At 43.9% G+C, this 18,669-nt stretch overlaps 1 protein-coding gene across 5 annotated transcripts in view; it reads left to right on the top strand.

The window, feature by feature from the left end:
- The window catches only part of LOC115464772 (oocyte zinc finger protein XlCOF6-like), a 524,570-nt gene that overhangs the window by 458,475 nt on the left and 47,426 nt on the right, over window positions 1-18,669 (top strand). The window contains exon 1 of one of the 5 annotated variants that reach the window (XM_030195128.1): window positions 14,466-14,562. The exons of the other annotated variants lie outside the window; for them this stretch is intronic. Coding sequence (XP_030050988.1) covers window positions 14,479-14,562 — 84 coding nt within the window. The 5' untranslated portion in view covers window positions 14,466-14,478. Of the gene's footprint in view, window positions 1-14,465; window positions 14,563-18,669 lie in introns of those variants that run through there. 5 annotated transcript variants of the gene reach the window in all.

Below are 18,669 nucleotides of genomic sequence, written 5' to 3'. Positions count from 1 at the left end.
TGCAATTGCCTTCTTGACCTCTGCTACCACTTCAGCCACCCATGCGGAGCTTACAGAGGAACTCCCGATGTCTTCTCCTGCCGCCATTTTAGAATCGTTATGTGGCGCTTTTTATTGATGTTGTGACTTCACGGACATGGCTTCGGTTCAAAGTAAGCTGTTTTTCACTGCCTCACTAATCCTTTTCCTTTGAGAAATTGGTTCGGCTCTCAGAATATTGCTCTTGGAGGGTGGGTTAATGCGATCTGGGCCCGGGAGCTCTCTCACTTGTGTCTGCTCTCCTAGCATGACATCACGTGACCCCCAACATTTTGCTTTTGATGTTTAAAGTATTGCAGTGTGGTTCACCATCTTACCTGTCCGCCCAGCTCCTTCCCTATGTTCCGGCAAGGTCTTTGCGGTCTAGTCAGCAGCACCAATCACAGCACCACAAAAAAACAATTTTCGTGTGCTACTGGGCAAAACCCATTTGTCCTATACTAAATTCAGTGTGCGTATTCCAAATCTGAAGTCAGAATTGTTGTAACACGTCAGGAAATTTTGTTATGCATAAGTTTACCCAAATGAATTAAGCACTAGGAAAGCATTGAATAATTTTTTACAGAACGAGTTTTACTCCAACAATTACCTGATCTACATCAAAGTTTTCGTAGTAAACAGTATATGAAAATGTAATGGAATAACAAAATTTCAAAAAAGTCTCGTATTCCAGTTTAAAAGTCTTACTTCAGCAAGGCCCAGTGCTGTTAAAAGGGCTTCAGGCATCTGCTTTTGCGTTTGTGACCGGTCATATTTTCCCGTTGCAAAAACCAGCAGTAGTCCCCCATCATGTTGGGATTCCAGCGGCCTTGATATCTGTTCTCCATTGTAGAACTGTCTTTATGGAACCTCTCTCCATGTTTCCAATATATAATGCATTAATATTATAAGTGAATAGGCTTTGCATGTATAACTTATAATGTAGACGTGTCAGGCAAATTCGGAGTTCGTATTTGGGATTGGCGGATTCAATTTAGTATAAATCACGTTTTTCTCTCAGTAGCAAAATCATTGTTGCGTTGAGGTTCCTGGACCTCATGAGGTGCCCTTGAGTACTTTACTTTTCGTAACTCAGTGTTTAATGTTTTAGGCCCCTCCTTGTGGAACACTTTGCCTTTGACTATGTGAGCAGTGGACAGCCTCTCTAGGTTTAAAACTTTGTTAAAGGCTTATTTTTTCCAGGAGACATTCACCAGCTGATTTGATCATTTTTGGAGCATGTGGTCAGTTCCCCCAGGCCTGCTGGGCACTAGTAGTACTGTCTGTTTTTATGTAATGCTTGGCTCTGCTTTGTTGTTTTAATGTGGTTTGTTTTAAGGCTGCATTCATGCTGTATTTTAAATTGTACACCGCTTTGATGGTCTGACCCTAAGTGGGTAATCAAATAAAATGAGCCTTGATCTGATAGAATTTTATAAAACCATGAGTAGGGTGGAATGATTATATACAGAACAGCTGTTTAACTTTTCAAGCTGTACAAGAGGACGCTCTGTGAAATTAATGACCAGCAGATTGAAATCAAATTCTAGAAAGGTTCTTTTAAGAGTAGCACAGAAATGGAGGAGTAGCCTAGTGGTTAGAGCACCAGCCTTGACATTCAGAGGTGCCAGGTTCAAATCCCACTGCTGCTGCTTGTCATTTTGGGCAAGTCACTTAACCCTCCATTGCCTTAGGTACAAAATTTAGATTGTGAGCCACCCAGGGACAGGGAAATACCCAGTGTAACTGAATGTAACTCACTACTGAAAAGGTGCGAGCAAAATCTAAATAAATAAATTTAAAAACCTGGCTATTTATGTGGATCTGGAACTGGGCCGCTTCTTATGGAATAATCTTGAGAGTGACTTACATAGAAAGACATCTCCCTAGTGGATAGGCTGAATCGTGCCCTTCATCCACCGAAGTCCTTCTTGGACAAAGAGGTAGCTCAAAGGGGCAGTCCTTCAAAAGACCTTTTTGCCATTCCTAAAAACAAGTATCTCAGTTCTGTTCCAGAATAGGTTGGTCAAGGTAGCTAATAAAGGGGGTTCTAAAACAGTTTGGGCAAGTCCCTGGAGGAAAAGTCAGTAAAAACATTTCAGTTAGGAAAACTTGGGTGATTACTCATTCCTGGAACTGAGCCATGATAAATGTTATGTTTTGGGATCTTGTGGGCATTTGTGATGTAGACTAGCTACTGTTGGAGCCAGGATGCTGGACTTAGCTTGGTGGAAAGACCAAAAAAGACACTTTTTAAAAGTATCAACTTGTACATGATTAGAAATTATAGTTGCATCCCTTGGACTGATCAGCTTGAATATGTTGTATTCTCAGTATCGAGGGAGTGGCTACTTTACAACGGGGTGTGGTATTGCTGAACTGGTTAAACTGTTCTATAATAATGCTCAATATTAACTTCTTTTTTTAATCTACAAAAAGGTGATCTCAGAAACACTAATACAGCGACACAGCAGTGGAAGGTCAGAGAGAAGCCCAGAGGTGAAAAGTTGTTATCAGAAAGATCCAAAGAGGAAATGTTTTCCTGTTCTGACTGGGGCACAGAAGAGGGAAAAAATCACAATAAACAAAAAAATGCAACAGGAAGCTCAGCTGTGAAATTATTCCCACGTACAAGCCTCAGTCAGAAGAGAATACACAAACCGCAGAAAATAATGCATTCTGGAGTGAAACCATTTACCTGTACTAAGTGTGGGAAAAGCTTTTGGCGGAAGGTAAAGCTTAGACTACACCAGAAAATCCATGCAGGCATAGAACCATTTATATGTACTGAGTGTGGCAAAAGCTTCACTCAAAAGGACAGCCTCACAGTTCACCAAAGAACCCATATGAGATTGAAACCATTTACCTGTACTGAGTGTGGTAGAAGCTTCAAGCAAAAGGCATACCTTACGATGCACCAGAGAATCCATACAGGACAGAAACCATTTATATGTACCGATTGTGGTAAAAGCTTTTCGTGGAAGGGAAATCTTATATTGCACAAGGAAATCCACACCGATGTAAAACCATTTACATGTATAGAATGTGGTAAAAGCTTCAGGAGGAAGGCATACCTCACCATGCACCAGAGAATCCATACAGAAGTGAAACCATTTAATTGTATTCAGTGTGGTAAAAGCTTTGCATTGAAGGGAGCCCTATTACTCCATCAGAAAATCCATAAAGGTATGAAACCATTTACATGTACTGAGTGTGATAAAAGTTTTAGGCACCAAGCATACCTCAGCATGCACCAGAGGACCCATACAGGAGAGAAACCATTTGTATGTCATAAATGTGGTAAAAGATTCATTATGCAAGGAAACCTTACCAAGCACCTGAAAATCCACATGGGAGTGAAACCATTTGTATGTACTAAATGTGGTAAAAGCTTCATTCAGAAATCATACCTCACACTACACCAGAGAATTCACTCTGAAGCAAAATCTTTTATATGTACAAAATGTGGTAAATCTTTTAATCAGAAGTCTTGCCTCACAGTACACCAGAGAACAACCCATGCTGGAATGGAACCATTCAGTTATAGAGAGTGTGGCAAAAGCTTCACTGAGACCCACCCTGAGGTACAACAATTTAAATGTACTGAGTGTGGTAAAAGTCTCAGTCGAAGGTCGTGCCTCATCAGGCACCAGAAAAACCACATTGGAATAAAACCATTTATGTGTACAGAGTGTGGTAAAGGCTTTAATCTGAAGTCATGCCTCACAATCCACCAAAGAACTCACACAGGTGTGAAGCCTTTTATATGTATTGAGTGTGGTAAAAGTTTCAGTCTAAAGTCATGCCTCACCAGGCATCATCAGAACATTCACACTGGAATAAAACCACTTACATGTACTGATTGTGGTAAAAGCTTTAGTCAGAAATCACACTTTACAATGCACCAGAGAATCCACACTGGAGTAAAACTATATACATGCACTGAGTGTGGTAGCAGCTTCACTCAGAGGGACATCCTTTTAGTCCACCAGAAAACCCACAAAGGATTGAAACCATTTATCTGTACTAAGTGTGGTAAAAGCTTCAGTCAGCAAGCTTATCTCACTATGCACCAAAGAATCCACATTGGAGTAAAACCTTTTACATGTATTGAATGTGGTAAAAACTTTAAGCTAAAATCACACCTCACAGTGCACCAGATAATTCACACAGGACTGAAACCATTTCTCTGTACTGCCTGTGGCAAAAGCTTCACACAGAAAGGCAGCCTCACAGCCCACCAGAGAATCCACACAGGAGTGAAACCATATACATGTATGGAGTGCAGTAAAAGTTTCAGTCAGCAGGCATATCTTACGGTGCATCAGAGGATCCACACAGGAGAGAAACCATTTACCTGTATTGAGTGCGGCAAAAATTTTGCTAAAAGAGGCAACCTCACAGCCCACCAGAGAACCCATACTGGAGTGAAACCCTTTACGTGTATGGAGTGTAGTAAAAGTTTCAGTCAGAAGGCATATCTTAACATGCACCAGAGAATCCACACAGGAGTGAAACCATTTACATGTGCTGAGTGTGGCAAGAGCTTCACTACGAAAGGTAACCTCACAGCCCACCAGAGAACTCACACTGGAGTGAAACCCTATACATGTATGGAATGTAGTAAAAGTTTCAGTAGGAAGGCAAACCTCACCTTGCACCAGAGAATCCACACAGGAATGAATAATGTATGTACTGAGTATATTGAAATTTTCAGTGAGACATAAAGCCTCTGAGTGCTCCAGAGAAGCCACACAGTACTAAAACTATTTGCACATACAAAGTGTGGTAAAAGCTTCCATCAGATGACAAACCTCATAAAACACCAGTGAATACACACAAGTGAAACCGGAAACTAGTGAAACAACAAGCTTCTCAGATGACATCAAGATGACTTTTGGTCTACAGAAACATGACAAGACAGCCTTCCTTAAAGGAAAATTGAGCAAAATTGAAAACATTATTTTGAGTGATGACAAAAAGAAATGTCTATAAATATTTAGAAATAGAAGAAGGAGCAACAATTAAGCATAAATCCCTGAAATAAGAGATCAGTAAAAAATATTACAGAAGGATACAATTATTTAGATTGAGGAGAGTACATTAATGTCACACAATAAGATATAAGCCGTTAATCAGCTGACATTTTCTGCACTCTTACAGCTTTGGAATTGTAGTCGGGCATCTGAATGATCTTGAAAGACTGGATGTGTAAACAAGAAAACTCCTCCGTGCTCATAAGATCATTTATAAGAATAAGTGTATGCCAGGAATTTACATTCCTTGAGCTGAAGGGGGAATGAGCCTGATAGAAATAGATTATATCTATAGAGCTACTTTCAAAGGTCTCCAGGCTTATGCAACAACATCATCTGATCCAAATCCACAAAAGGTGGTGTTGAAATATGAAAGTAAAAGTCCAGAATCTGTCTCCATCATTAAATGTTGTTATGTTTTGATGAGTGTGAAGGACTGCGTGGAAATCTATCTGTAACCCTAGGGAAGGAACCAACAGAATTTGCAGAAGAAGAGAAAAACTTGTTAAAAATTAGACCAGTGAATGACAAAAAAATACAAGTAGTGAAAATGTAATTATAGCAGGAAATAGAAAATGTTATTTCAGGAGCCATTAGTTGAGCAAAACTGAGCAAATTAATGGTCAAGGACAGGTGAACTGAAGCCCAAAAACAGGTGATTGACATTGCAGCATAGTACAGAGGATTATGGAAGAGATGGTTCACAGTAAGCAAAGAAAAAACTGGTACAACAGACATCTGTGTAGATTCTACTGTTACTTATCTTTTTTTTTTTTTGTTACATTTGTACCCCACGCTTTCCCACTCATGGCAGGCTCAATGCGGCAGGCGATGGAGGGTTAAGTGCTCAATGTGGCAGGCGATGGAGGGTTAAGTGACTTGCCCAGAGTCACAAGGAGCTGCCTGTGCTAGATCTTGTAGCTAGATAAAAAGTTCTGATGTTAAGAAATTTCTATACACAAAAAGGAACAATAAAGGTTGTACAGCTTATAAACCTTACAAAACTGTTGTGCTAGACAGGAACATGGATCATGAGCTGAAGGGAAGTCTGGAGAATGAAGAGGCTACGATCACCTGGAACATTTTTCTTTTCAGTAGATAAAAAGCTGGATGCAAGGAAATCGGACACAGTGAAAAACGCGAGAAACACAAAAACTGCATTGATAATACTGGACATTATTATTGATATAAAATTGGAATTGGGTACAGGTGAGAAACTAATGATTGAGGACCACTCAAAGGTGTTAGGCTTAACTTCTGAATTGCATATGAAGGCTTCATCTTAAAAAAAAGAAAAATGTGATTACGGGAGCTGAAAGCAATTCAATCTAAATTACACCAGGATAACTTTAGAACAGTGGCACAAGCAATCCTGATTCCATACTTAGATTATTGTAACAAACTATTTGGGGATCTTACTAAAAACTGTTACAAAAACTTCAATTTCTGCAGAATACAGCAGCAAGATTGATTTACAGCCTGGGAAAATATGAAAGTGCATCCCCAGTGTTGAAGGTGCTACATTGGCTTCTCCTCAACAATTCACAATAGACCTAACTAACCACATGAATTTCATGCTACAAAACGGACTTTTCCCAAAAGAAAAAGGAAACATTTTACTCACACCAATACCCAAGGACTCAAAGAAAAACACAAGCGAAATAACTAACTACAGACCAGTAGCATCTATACCACTAATAACCAAAATAACCGAAGGGATGGTTACCAAACAACTCACAAACTACCTCAACAAGTTCTCCATACTACATGACTCTCAATCAGGATTCCGGTCAAATCACAGCACAGAAACAGTATTAATTACCCTAATGACCAAATTTAAACAAATGATTGCAACCGGCACCAATATACTCCTCTTACAATTTGACATGTCAAGTGCCTTTGATATGGTAGATCACGGAATCCTATTACATATTCTCGAATATTTTGGCATCGGAGGCAATGTCCTAAACTGGTTCAAGGGGTTCTTAACCTTACGCTCATATCAAGTCACATCAAACTCAACTACGTCTGCTGCATGGACACCTGATTGTGGAGTACCTCAAGGATCCCCCCTCTCTCCAACTATTTTCAATCTAATGATGACCCCCCCTGGCAAAACTTCTATCAAACCAGAACCTTAACCCATACATATATGCTGATGATGTAACGATATACATTCCATTCAAAAAAGACATTAATGAAATCTCTAACGAAATCAACCAAAGTCTACACATCATGAACACCTGGGCAGATGCATTCCGACTGAAACTGAATGCAGAAAAAACTCAATGCCTCATACTAACCTCCCAATACAACACGAATAAGTTTACCGCCATTAACACACCTAAACTAAATCTGCCAATCTCAGAAACCGTAAAAATCCTTGGAGTCACTATTGACCGCCACCTAACACTCGAGACTCATGCGAACAACACAACAAAAAAAATGTTCTACTCCATGTGGAAACTGAAAAGAATTAGACCATTCTTTCCAAGATCTGTCTTCCGCAGTCTAGTGCAATCACTCGTACTCAGTCACTTGGATTATTGCAACTCATTATAAGCAGGATGCAAGGAACAAATACTGAGGAAACTTCAAACAGCCCAGAATACAGCAGCCAGACTCATCTTCGGAAAACCAAAATACGAAAGTGCTAAACCCTTACGGGAGAAACTACACTGGCTACCACTCAAGGAACGCATCACTTTCAAAGTATGCACCTTAGTCCATAAAATCATTCACGGTGAAGCCCCTGCATACATGTCTGATTTAATAGACCTACCACCCAGAAACGCTTAAAGATCGTCTCGAACCTTCCTCAATCTCCATTTCCCTAAGTTCAAAGGAATAAAATACAAAGCATTGCACGGATCGACCTTTGCATACATGAGCACACAACTCTGGAATACACTACCACGCAATCTGAAAACGATCTATAAACTAACCGACTTCCGCAAACTACTGAAAACTTATCTCTTTGAGAAAATCTACGGCAAGGATCAAAACACATGAAGTCCATACAAACTAATAGATACGCACCAAAACACTCTATCCTGAAGTCTCTTCTCCCGTATCCTCACCACTCTTAAAACCCTACCCACAAATAAAAATGTTAGACTTTTATGTTCCCTCGATATTGTTTGTCCCCCTCTCAACTCACCACTGTTATCTTCTGATGTTCTATTCCCAAATTATATCCTGTATTTACTCTGTCTTCTATAACTCATCATAATGTAATCCATAATCGTACTGTAACCAATTGTACTTCCATCATTCTCAAAGTATTGTAAGCCACACTGAGCCCGCAAATAGGTGGGAAAATGTGGGATACAAATGCAAATAAATAAAAATAAAATAAATAAACTAAGGGTCTTAAATATTTGGGGGTTTTCATTACTGCTAAATTGCAGGACATTAATGAGGCTAACTATACTCCGTTACTGAAAGACATTAGGGAGGATTTGGAAAGATGGAAGCCCCTTGGTTTATCTTGGTTTGGGAGAATAGCCACAGTGAAAATGAATATATTACCGCGATTACTGTATCTTTTCCAGGCCCTGCCACTCCCTATTAGTGACCATGTGCTTCACTCCCTGCAGAAACGATTGGAGAAGTTCATCTGGAAAGGAGGCAAATCTAGAATCCACCCCTCCATAATGTATACAGACCGTAAGACCAAGGGTGGTTTAGGGATCCCTAGAGTGGACTTATATCATAGAGCGGCTCAGGTTAAATCCGCAGTGGAATGGTTTCAAGAAGCCCCTCACAAACTTTGGGTAAAGATGGAACAATATATACTACATAGCCCTTTGAAATTAGGCCATTTACTCTGGTTGCCGCCTAAACATCGTTGTTTGGGGGAGGAGGTGAGCCCGATCATTGAGTTCACTTTGTCATGTTGGGATAAAATGGAACGCTTAAAACGAATCTATTGCTCTCGGTTATCACCTATTGTTTGTAATTTAGCATTCCCATTAGGCTGCACACGCTCAATTGTCACTAGATGGAAAAAGCAAGGGTTAGATCTCTGGGGACAGTTGATTAATAAAGATACCTTCATATCATTCCAGGAATTGGCAGATACATACAGGTTACCCTCAACAGATCAAAATGCCTACACTCAATTGATTCATTTTTTGTCATCAGAAGGCAGACGTGCCTATTTAATGGGTGACGTGACCTTTTTAGAAGAACTCTGTGTTTGAGAACAAGGGACACGTGGCCTTATTACTTTGATTTATGGGCACTTGCAAGATAACCTGTATGTTAGCCATAAGCACAGGGTGCTGTGGGAGAAAGAATTAGGGGTGAGTTACTCGGCAGAGGAATGGCAGAGAATGGAGAGGCGTTCCGTACGCATATCTCCAGCTGTCAATGTTCAAGAAAATTTAACAAAAGTGCTATACCGTTGGTATCTAACCCCCATAAGGTTAAATCATATGTTTGGAACAGCTTCCCCAACTTGTTGGCGTAGACGTGGCCAGCGTGGTACATTGGGCCATATTTGGTGGACATGTTACAAAGTAAAAGCCTTCTGGAAAGCTGTCCAAGCCCGGATTAGATACTGGGTGGGAGTTGAGATACCATATGACCCTGCTGTATTTCTGTTTCATAAAACTATCTTGGGGGTGAATGACTTTGGTCAAGTGTTAATCAAACATTGCTTATGTGCGGGCAGATTGCTTATTGCTCACTCATGGAAGCAAAAAAATAGCCCGTCTGTTGTCCAATGGATGACCTTATTGCGGAACATTGCAGAGAGAGAAAGACTGATGGCAAAAGAGAGACACCAGTTGTCGAAATGGACTAAGATCTGGGAACCTTTGGATATACCGAAGACTTAATGAGCTATAGAGAAACATCTGATATGTTGTTACCTTAGACACTGTTGTTACCTTAGACACTGTAAGGGGAAGGGGGATTTGGAGGGGATTTTGACCAATAACGTGGAAATGTTTTGTTGCAGTTTATTTAGGGGGAAGAAGTGTTAGAAAAATATGTAAAACAACAAGAATACTGAATGTTTTATTACTCAATGAATGAGTATTGAAGAAACAAGTTCCAAGTTTTACAGTATATACTAGAGCTTGGGAGCTTACTGTTGTGCCTGTATGTACATTTTGTCTTACTTGTTCAATAAAGATTCTTGTTTAAATACAAAAAAAAATAATTTTATTTTTCCATTTTGTGATTAGAATATGTCAGATTTGAAATGCATATCCTGCCAGAGTTGGTGTTAGATATGGCCAGGGCCCAGGGCAGTAATTTGGGAAGTGGACCCCAAAGCTTACTAGTAGGCTGCACCTTCTTTAGCTTCCAATTGGCATGTGGTTCTCTCTGGCCAGGGGGCCAAGGGCAGTTGCCCTAGTTGTTACCCAGTGGTGTGCTGGTAAATGTTTAACAACAGGCTCTCTCCCCGGTCTACCTCTGCGCCCCCATATCCACCTCTGCACCCCCCCCCCAAATTGCAGAGCTGGCTATAGCCTGGGAGAGAGCCTGGGGGGGGGGGGCAATGCATTGCTCCAGGAAAAAAAATATTTTATGATCCCAGGTTCCAATCTAATTCATGTTTAATGTGGGATAAAATGCCATAAATAAGCAAATAAATAGTAACTTTTAATGTTGAGCACCTGATTCTCAAAGTGGACATATTTATTTATTTATTTATTACATTTGTACCCTGCGCTTTCCCACTCAAAGCAGGTTCAATGCGGCTTACATAGTAATTGGGATTACAAAGTATTGGTGGAGAGAAATAAGTAGAGTATTATCGGAGTAATAAAAGAAATAGGAATGCAGGGATGAGGGGAGTAGGAGAAGCATGAGCAAGGGTAAGTGAGCAATTGGAAGGGTAGATGAGTCGGAGGGGCAAGGGCAAGAGTGAGGGGAGTAGGAGAGGTGTGAGTAAGGGTAGGTGAGCATTTGAGGAGGGGTCGATGAGATGAAAGGGGATAGAACAAGGGATAAGCTATACATTGCAAAATAAGACAGCAGATGTAGCAGATGTAAATTCTCAAAGTGGACATATTCCAAACACTATAATGAAAATAAAATGATTTTTTTTCTACCTTTGTTGTCTGGTGACTTTGTTTTTCTGATCGTGCTGGCCCAGTATCCGATTCTGCTGCTATCTGTCCTCTTAACTCCGTTTCCAGGGCTTCCTTTCCATTTATTTCTTTCCATTCCTCCTTTCTTCTTAATTTCTGGTCCTCCGGAGACTTGACTGTCCAGTGGATCCAGCTTTTGCCTATTTTCTTCATCCATGTGCAGATTTTCTCCTCTCTTCCTTTTCCCTCATCTCATTCCTCACTCTTCCCTCCCCTCCATCCATGTCCAGCAACTCTCCTCTTCCCTGCCCCCCTCCAGCCATCCATACCCATCCAGCGATTCTCTCTGCTCCCCTGCCCCTCCTCCAGGCATCCATACCAACCCAGCGATTCTCTCCTCTCCCCTGCCCCCCTCCAGCCATCCATACCCACCCAGCGATTCTCTCCGCTGCCCTGCCCCTCCTCCAGCCATCCATACCCACCCAGCGATTCTCTCCGCTCCCCTGCCCCTCCTCCAGCCATCCATACCCACCCAGCGATTCTCTCCTCTCCCCTGCCCCCCTCCAGCCATCCATACCACCCAGCGATTCTCTCCGCTGCCCTGCCCCTCCTCCAGCCATCCATACCAACCCAACAATGATTCTCCTTGCTCCCCTGCCTCCATCGCAGCAGCCGCAGTGAAAGCCCGTCTCTAGCCTTCACTTCATTCCCGTCAATGCCCCGCCCTCGCGGAAAGAGGAAATGACATCAGAAGAAGGCGGGACACTGACGGGAACAAAGTGAAGGCTAGAGAGGGGGTTTGACTGCATCTGCTGAGACGGAGGTAATTGGTAAATCAACAATTTAAACCCCCCGGAGTGGCGGGGGATGAGGTAAGCATGGCTTGTGGCACCCTCCTGCCATGCTTACCTCACTTACCGCCGGGTTGCGCTGCCCTTGGGAGCCGGCTCGCCTGCAACAACAACCGGCTCGCAAGAGCTTTAAAAATTTAACAACCGGCTCTTGCGAGCCGGTACGAGCCGGCTCCAGCACACCACTGTTGTTACCCCTAACACCATCTGTGGCATGCGCTATTATATTTTGCACAGTGTAGGAGTAAATGTATCTCTTTCTAGTTCTCTGGTGCTGTACATGCAAGGTCTTGGGATTTCGATTTAATTTGTTTATGGTTTGTGGTCACTTATTATGTATTTGCCTTTTATATTCTGTTTGTGTGACCAAAGTATTGGTAGCATGACTTTTCTATGTATTCTGTGGTCAACCACGGAATACTACTACACATCCTAGAATACTTTGGAATTGGAGGCAACATTCTCAACTGGTTTAAAGGATTCCTGACAACAAGAGCTTACCAAGTAATAACTAACGCGGAGATATCAAACCCATGGACACCTGAATGCGGAGTTCCTCAGGGATCCCCCCTCTCACCAACACTCTTTAACCTAATGATGATACCCCTAGCCAAGCTACTAGACAATCAAAGTCTCAACCCATACATATATGCAGACGATGTTACGATCTACTTCCCTTTCAAACATGATCTTAATGAAATCACCAAAGAAATCAACCAAAGCTTCCAAATCACGCACTCCTGGGCGGATGCATTTCAATTAAAACTTAACGGAGAAAAAACACAATGTCTGATACTCACTTCACAACACAATACAAATAACTTCACCACCTTAACCACCTCTACCTTCTCCCTTCCCGTTTCCAATAACCTGAAAATTCTGGGAGTTACCATTGACCGAAATCTCACACTTGACACTCACGTGAAGAATACAACCAAGAAAATGTTCCACTCCATGTGGAAACTCAAAAGCCATCTTTCGGAACTTGGTGCAGTCAATGGTGCTAAGTCACTTGGATTATTGCAACACACTTTATGCTGGCTGCAAAGAACAAACCATCAAGAAACTTCAAACAGCCCAGAATACCGCAGCCAGACTCATATTTGGCAAAGCAAAATATGAAAGTGCGAAACCCTTAAGAAAGAAACTGCACTGGCTCCCACTTAAAGAATGCATCGCGTTCAAGATCTGCACGACTGTCCATAAAATCATCTACGGAGATGCCCCAACATACTTGCTAGACCTAGTGAATCTTCCACTCAGAAATGCTAAAAGATCGTCCCGCACCTTCCTCAATCTACACTTCCCTAGCTGTAAAGGACTAAAATATAAACTAACTCACGCGACCAGCTTCTCCTATTTGAGTACGCAGATATGGAACACACTTCCGACCCACTTGAAAGCGATCAATGAATTAAGTAACTTCCGCAAATCTCTGAAAACCTATCTCTTTAACAAAGCTTACCACAAGAACACATAACCAATCATAACACTATACCTATCCACCTTTACTCAGAATGTATCTCTCTATTACTGCTTGACCAATTCTTTTTGGCTCTCTTGATTTATTTATAACACCAACTGTAATTTCTACCCTGGCATGGCTATGCCATAACAGGGCTTTGTAAGCCACATTGAGCCTGCAAATAGGTGGGGAAATGTGGGATACAAGTGCAATAAATAAATAAATTAGATCCCTGTTTTGGATGTTAGTGCTGACATGATAGATTTGCTCTAGGTTCTGAGTGACTTTTTGTTTGATAGATTTTTGAACTATCCAATATGCCTTGTTACTGAGATAACACTAGAAACAAACATTTTTGTATGGTGAGTTTTATAGGGAAGTGTCCCAGCTCTGCTCTGCATCCACTCTTGGGAGAGGGCCAGGGGGTTCTATGGATGCAGAATATTTGGGGGAAGCATATATGTATTGGAGGACCATCAAGAGTGCACGCTCTTGTACTTCCCCTAGCCCTTGACATGGCCTGCAGCCACTGAAGTCAGCACTGCTACCCTCATTGAAGTTGGGGGTAGGTGTGCGGTAGGGGTAGGGGCAGGGACAGGGCATGAGTACATCAGATGGCAGGTGTTTCTCAAGTGCCCACCCATGTGGCTCATTCAAAACTTGCCTTCTGGCTATGCCACTGTTCGGAAATATCTGTGCATTGCTTGGAATGCTCATTTTAATACTAATGAGCTCTTTGCATAGGATTATGCAACCCCGAACGGTAAAAACCACGCAGACCTCTTTTGTGCATTAGACGCTGAATAACATGATCGCTAGACTGGCTAGAACCAGTTTAAATCAGACGTTGTTAGTATGGTAAGCTTTGAGCATCAGGGATAGTGTGTACGAGATCAGCTCCCCTGCTTCAATGCTTGGAGGGTACAGTAGATGGCAGCAGTCAGAAGCGACTCTACCCTAACCTCCCTCCCTCCTGCTTCTCTCTGATCTGTCCCCTGACTTATTTACTTCCCCTATCTCTTGCTCTCTGTCAGAAGCCATTAGGAGAGAAGCAAACCTGCATGAGGGAGGATTGGGAAGCAAGGGCTGGAAATCCTGCTATGGAGAAGGGCAGGAGAATGGCTGCAGGGCTTTATGCTCAGCAGGTAGGAGACTGGCAGGAGGTGGGCAGCAGGGGATGCAGTGCCAGGCAATGTCATGCAACCTCTGATACACACATGGTGCATGGAAAGTTCTTCTTCCTGGTTCCCCTCCCTTCACAGGGGCTGGAAATGGTGCTGTGGAGAAGGGCAGGAGAATGGCTGCAGGGCTTTGTGCTCAGCAGGTAGGAGACTGGCAGGAGGTGGGCAGCAGGGGATGCAGTGCCAGGCAATGTCATGCAACCTCTGATACACACATGGTGCATGGAAAGTTCTTCTTCCTGGTTCCCCTCCCTTCACAGGGGCTGGAAATGGTGCTGTGGAGAAGGGCAGGAGAATGGCTGCAGGGCTTTGTGCTCAGCAGGTAGGAGACTGGCAGGAGGTGGGCAGCAGGGGTTGCAGTGCCAGGCAATGTTATGCAACCTCTGATACACACATGGTGCATGGAAAGTTCTTCTTCCTGGTTCCCCTCCCTTCACAGGGCTGGAAATGGTGCTGTGGAGAAGGGCAGGAGAATGGCTGCAGGGCTTTGTGCTCAGCAGGTAGGAGACTGGCAGGAGGTGGGCAGCAGGGGATGCAGTGCCAGGCAATGTCATGCAACCTCTGATACACACATGGTGCATGGAGCAAGCAGACGAAAAAGAAAGTTCTTCTTCCTGGTTCCCCTCCCTTCACAGGGCTGCTGCTCCTGAGCCTGCAAAGAGGGAGCCAGGGCAGGAGAATGGCTGCAGGGCTTTGTGCTCAGCAGGTAGGAGACTGGCAGGAGGTGGGCAGCAGGGGATGCAGTGCCAGGCAATGTCATGCAACCTCTGATACACACATGGTGCATGGAGCAAGCAGACGAAAAAGAAAGTTCTTCTTCCTGGTTCCCCTCCCTTCACAGGGGCTGGAAATGGTGCTGTGGAGAAGGGCAGGAGAATGGCTGCAGGGCTTTGTGCTCAGCAGGTAGGAGACTGGCAGGAGGTGGGCAGCAGGGGATGCAGTGCCAGGCAATGTCATGCAACCTCTGATACACACATGGTGCATGGAAAGTTCTTCTTCCTGGTTCCCCTCCCTTCACAGGGGCTGGAAATGGTGCTGTGGAGAAGGGCAGGAGAATGGCTGCAGGGCTTTGTGCTCAGCAGGTAGGAGACTGGCAGGAGGTGGGCAGCAGGGGTTGCAGTGCCAGGCAATGTCATGCAACCTCTGATACACACATGGTGCATGGAAAGTTCTTCTTCCTGGTTCCCCTCCCTTCACAGGGCTGGAAATGGTGCTGTGGAGAAGGGCAGGAGAATGGCTGCAGGGCTTTGTGCTCAGCAGGTAGGAGACTGGCAGGAGGTGGGCAGCAGGGGATGCAGTGCCAGGCAATGTCATGCAACCTCTGATACACACATGGTGCATGGAGCAAGCAGACAAAAAAGAAAGTTCTTCTTCCTGGTTCCCCTCCCTTCACAGGGCTGCTGCTCCTGAGCCTGCAAAGAGGGAGCCAGGGCAGGAGAATGGCTGCAGGGCTTTGTGCTCAGCAGGTAGGAGACTGGCAGGAGGTGGGCAGCAGGGGATGCAGTGCCAGGCAATGTCATGCAACCTCTGATACACACATGGTGCATGGAGCAAGCAGAGGAAAAAGAAAGTTCTTCCTGGTTCCCCTCCCTTCACAGGGCTGCTGCTCCTGAGCCTGCAAAGAGGGAGCTAGGGCAGGAGAATGGCTGCAGGGCTTTGTGCTCAGCAGGTAGGAGACTGGCAGGAGGTGGGCAGCAGGGGATGCAGTGCCAGGCAGCCCCTCCTCAGCCTCTACTTCCTGGTTCTCCTTTGGCTTTATGAGACCTCAGTTTCTGTTTCTTGTGATCTCTTTAGGTTCCCTTTGTAGATCATTATATCATGTCCCTCCTTTCTCTGTTCCCCCCCCACCTTTTTCACTCGTCTATTTCTAGTACTTACTGTCCTTTGTACACTCTTCAGCCTCTGGTTCTATATTTCTTTTAGTCGTATACATCGCATAGACGGTCTTGCGGTACAGCAAACTTCCAATAAACTTGAAACCTTTCACATCTTCCTCTCTCTTCCCCCTCTCCTTTTTCTATCCCCAGTCTCATATTTGAATTTCAGATCACTATATAAATGTCTGACATTTTCTATTTCAGTAAAAGAAAGTTTAAATCTTTCTGTCTCCAAACGGCTTCATTAATACGAAAAATATTTCAGCTCAAAGATTCGGGCCAATCTCTGCATATACATTGACACTGCAGGAGTTTCCTTACCCTTGTTCGCACTGGGTACATTTGCATGTGGTTTCCCCAGAGTCACTGCACCCAGAGAACGTGAATGGGAAGAGACTGGTAAAGTTCTTCCAGGGGATTACTAAAATCTATGTGGGCTGGGGCTCTAACCCTATGGGATTGGGAAGGAGTGGTTTCTGCCGTCATCTACTATGTTACTATGTTTGATGTCTGGTGGGGGTGGCTAACCCAGGGAGGGGACATCCTGTCCGGTATAATAACCAGGGGCTGATGTATGATGGGAATTCTTGCTGTAAGAGCAGAGACTGAGAGGAGCGTTCTGGAGTGGGAAAGAGGACCCAAGAGCGGTGGGGGGAAGAGGGGTTGGTGGTTGGGAGGCTAGGATAGGGGAGGGCAGACTTATACGGTCTGTGCCCTGAAAAAGACAGGTACAAATTCAAGGTAAGGTACAAATTCAAGGTAAGGTATACACATATGAGTTTATCTTGGGCAGACTGGATGGACCATGCAGGTCTTTTTCTGCTGTCATCTACTATGTTACCTGTTCTGGGTTAGAGGTGGGTGAGTGGTACCACACTTCTGAGTGAAGAAAGGATGGACAGGGATGTGTGGTCTGGCGGCTGGCAAAAAGCACAGCGGGCCACTTGCCTGGCCAGTGAGCAGACCAGCTACAGCCTTTGATTGTCCTGCCGGATGGGATGGGTGTAGGAGATGAAAGGACTGCTTGGACATTGTAAATAAGTGAAGAAATGAGGATTTTGATGGCATATCAACTTTTGGGGATGGCAGTTCTTTTGAGTGTTACTACAAGATTCTTTGGTGTTTGCCTGTTTAGAGTTTTACCAGTAAAGTTATTTGAGTTTAAAGCATCATTGGAGCGTTAGCACATTTTTCCTGGGACTATAATACAGAAAAAGAAGAAATGGCCTAAAACCCCACTACCTACCGGGATTTAGTCATCCACTCTCATCCACTCTCTCATTACCTCTCGCCTTGACTACTGCAACCTACTCCTCACTGGCCTCCCACTTAACCATCTATCCCCCCTTCAATCCGTTCAGAACTCGGCTGTATGCCTTATCTTCCGCCAAAACCGTATCACCCCTCTCCTCAAGTCACTTCACTGGCTTCCGATCAGGTACCGCATACAATTCAAGCTTCTCCTACTAACCTACAAATGCACTCAATCTGCAGCCCCTCACTACCTCTCTACCCTCATCTCCCCTTACGCCCCTACCCGTAACCTCCGATCACAGGACAAATCCCTCCTCTCAATACCCTTCTCCACCACCGCCAACTCCAGGCTTCACCCCTTCTGCCTCGCCTCACCCTATGCCTGGAATAAACTCCCTGAGCCCATACGCCAAGCCCCCTCCCTATCCATCTTCAAATCCCTACTCAAAGCCCACCTCTTCAATGTTTCTTTTGGCACCTAACCATTGTACCTCTACCCAAGAAATCTAGACTGTCCCAATTTTTGTTTGTCTGCACTCTTTGTCCTTTTTTGTGCTTTAGATTGTAAGCTCCTTTGAGTAGGGACTGTCCTTCTTTGTTTTTGTTTTTTTGTACAGCGCTGTGTAACCCTGATAGCGCTCTAGAAATGATAAATAGTAGTAGTAGTAGTAATAATTTAGTCCAGCTCAGCCTGCGCCCCACTCAAAAAGAGACTGTGTACTATTGTGCATGGGAGGTGAAGGAGAGACAGCACAGACAGTCCCTGAATACCCTACCCTGGAATACAGTGCTTATAGCAAGTAGGGCTACCTGCCATGGAGGATGGATCAAAGCAAGCTTTAAGGTGTGTGCCAAGAAAGGCCGGAACAAGTCAGGGCTGTGATCCAGGGGATGGGGGGGGGGGGGGGGGGGCGGGCAGGGGAAGACATTGGGCACAGAG

Source organism: Microcaecilia unicolor, chromosome 1 (assembly GCF_901765095.1).
Source record: "Microcaecilia unicolor chromosome 1, aMicUni1.1, whole genome shotgun sequence".
NCBI lineage: Eukaryota > Metazoa > Chordata > Amphibia > Gymnophiona > Siphonopidae > Microcaecilia > Microcaecilia unicolor.
The sequence above is the reverse complement of the archived record's forward strand: the minus strand, read 5'-3'. Positions and strand labels throughout refer to the sequence as shown.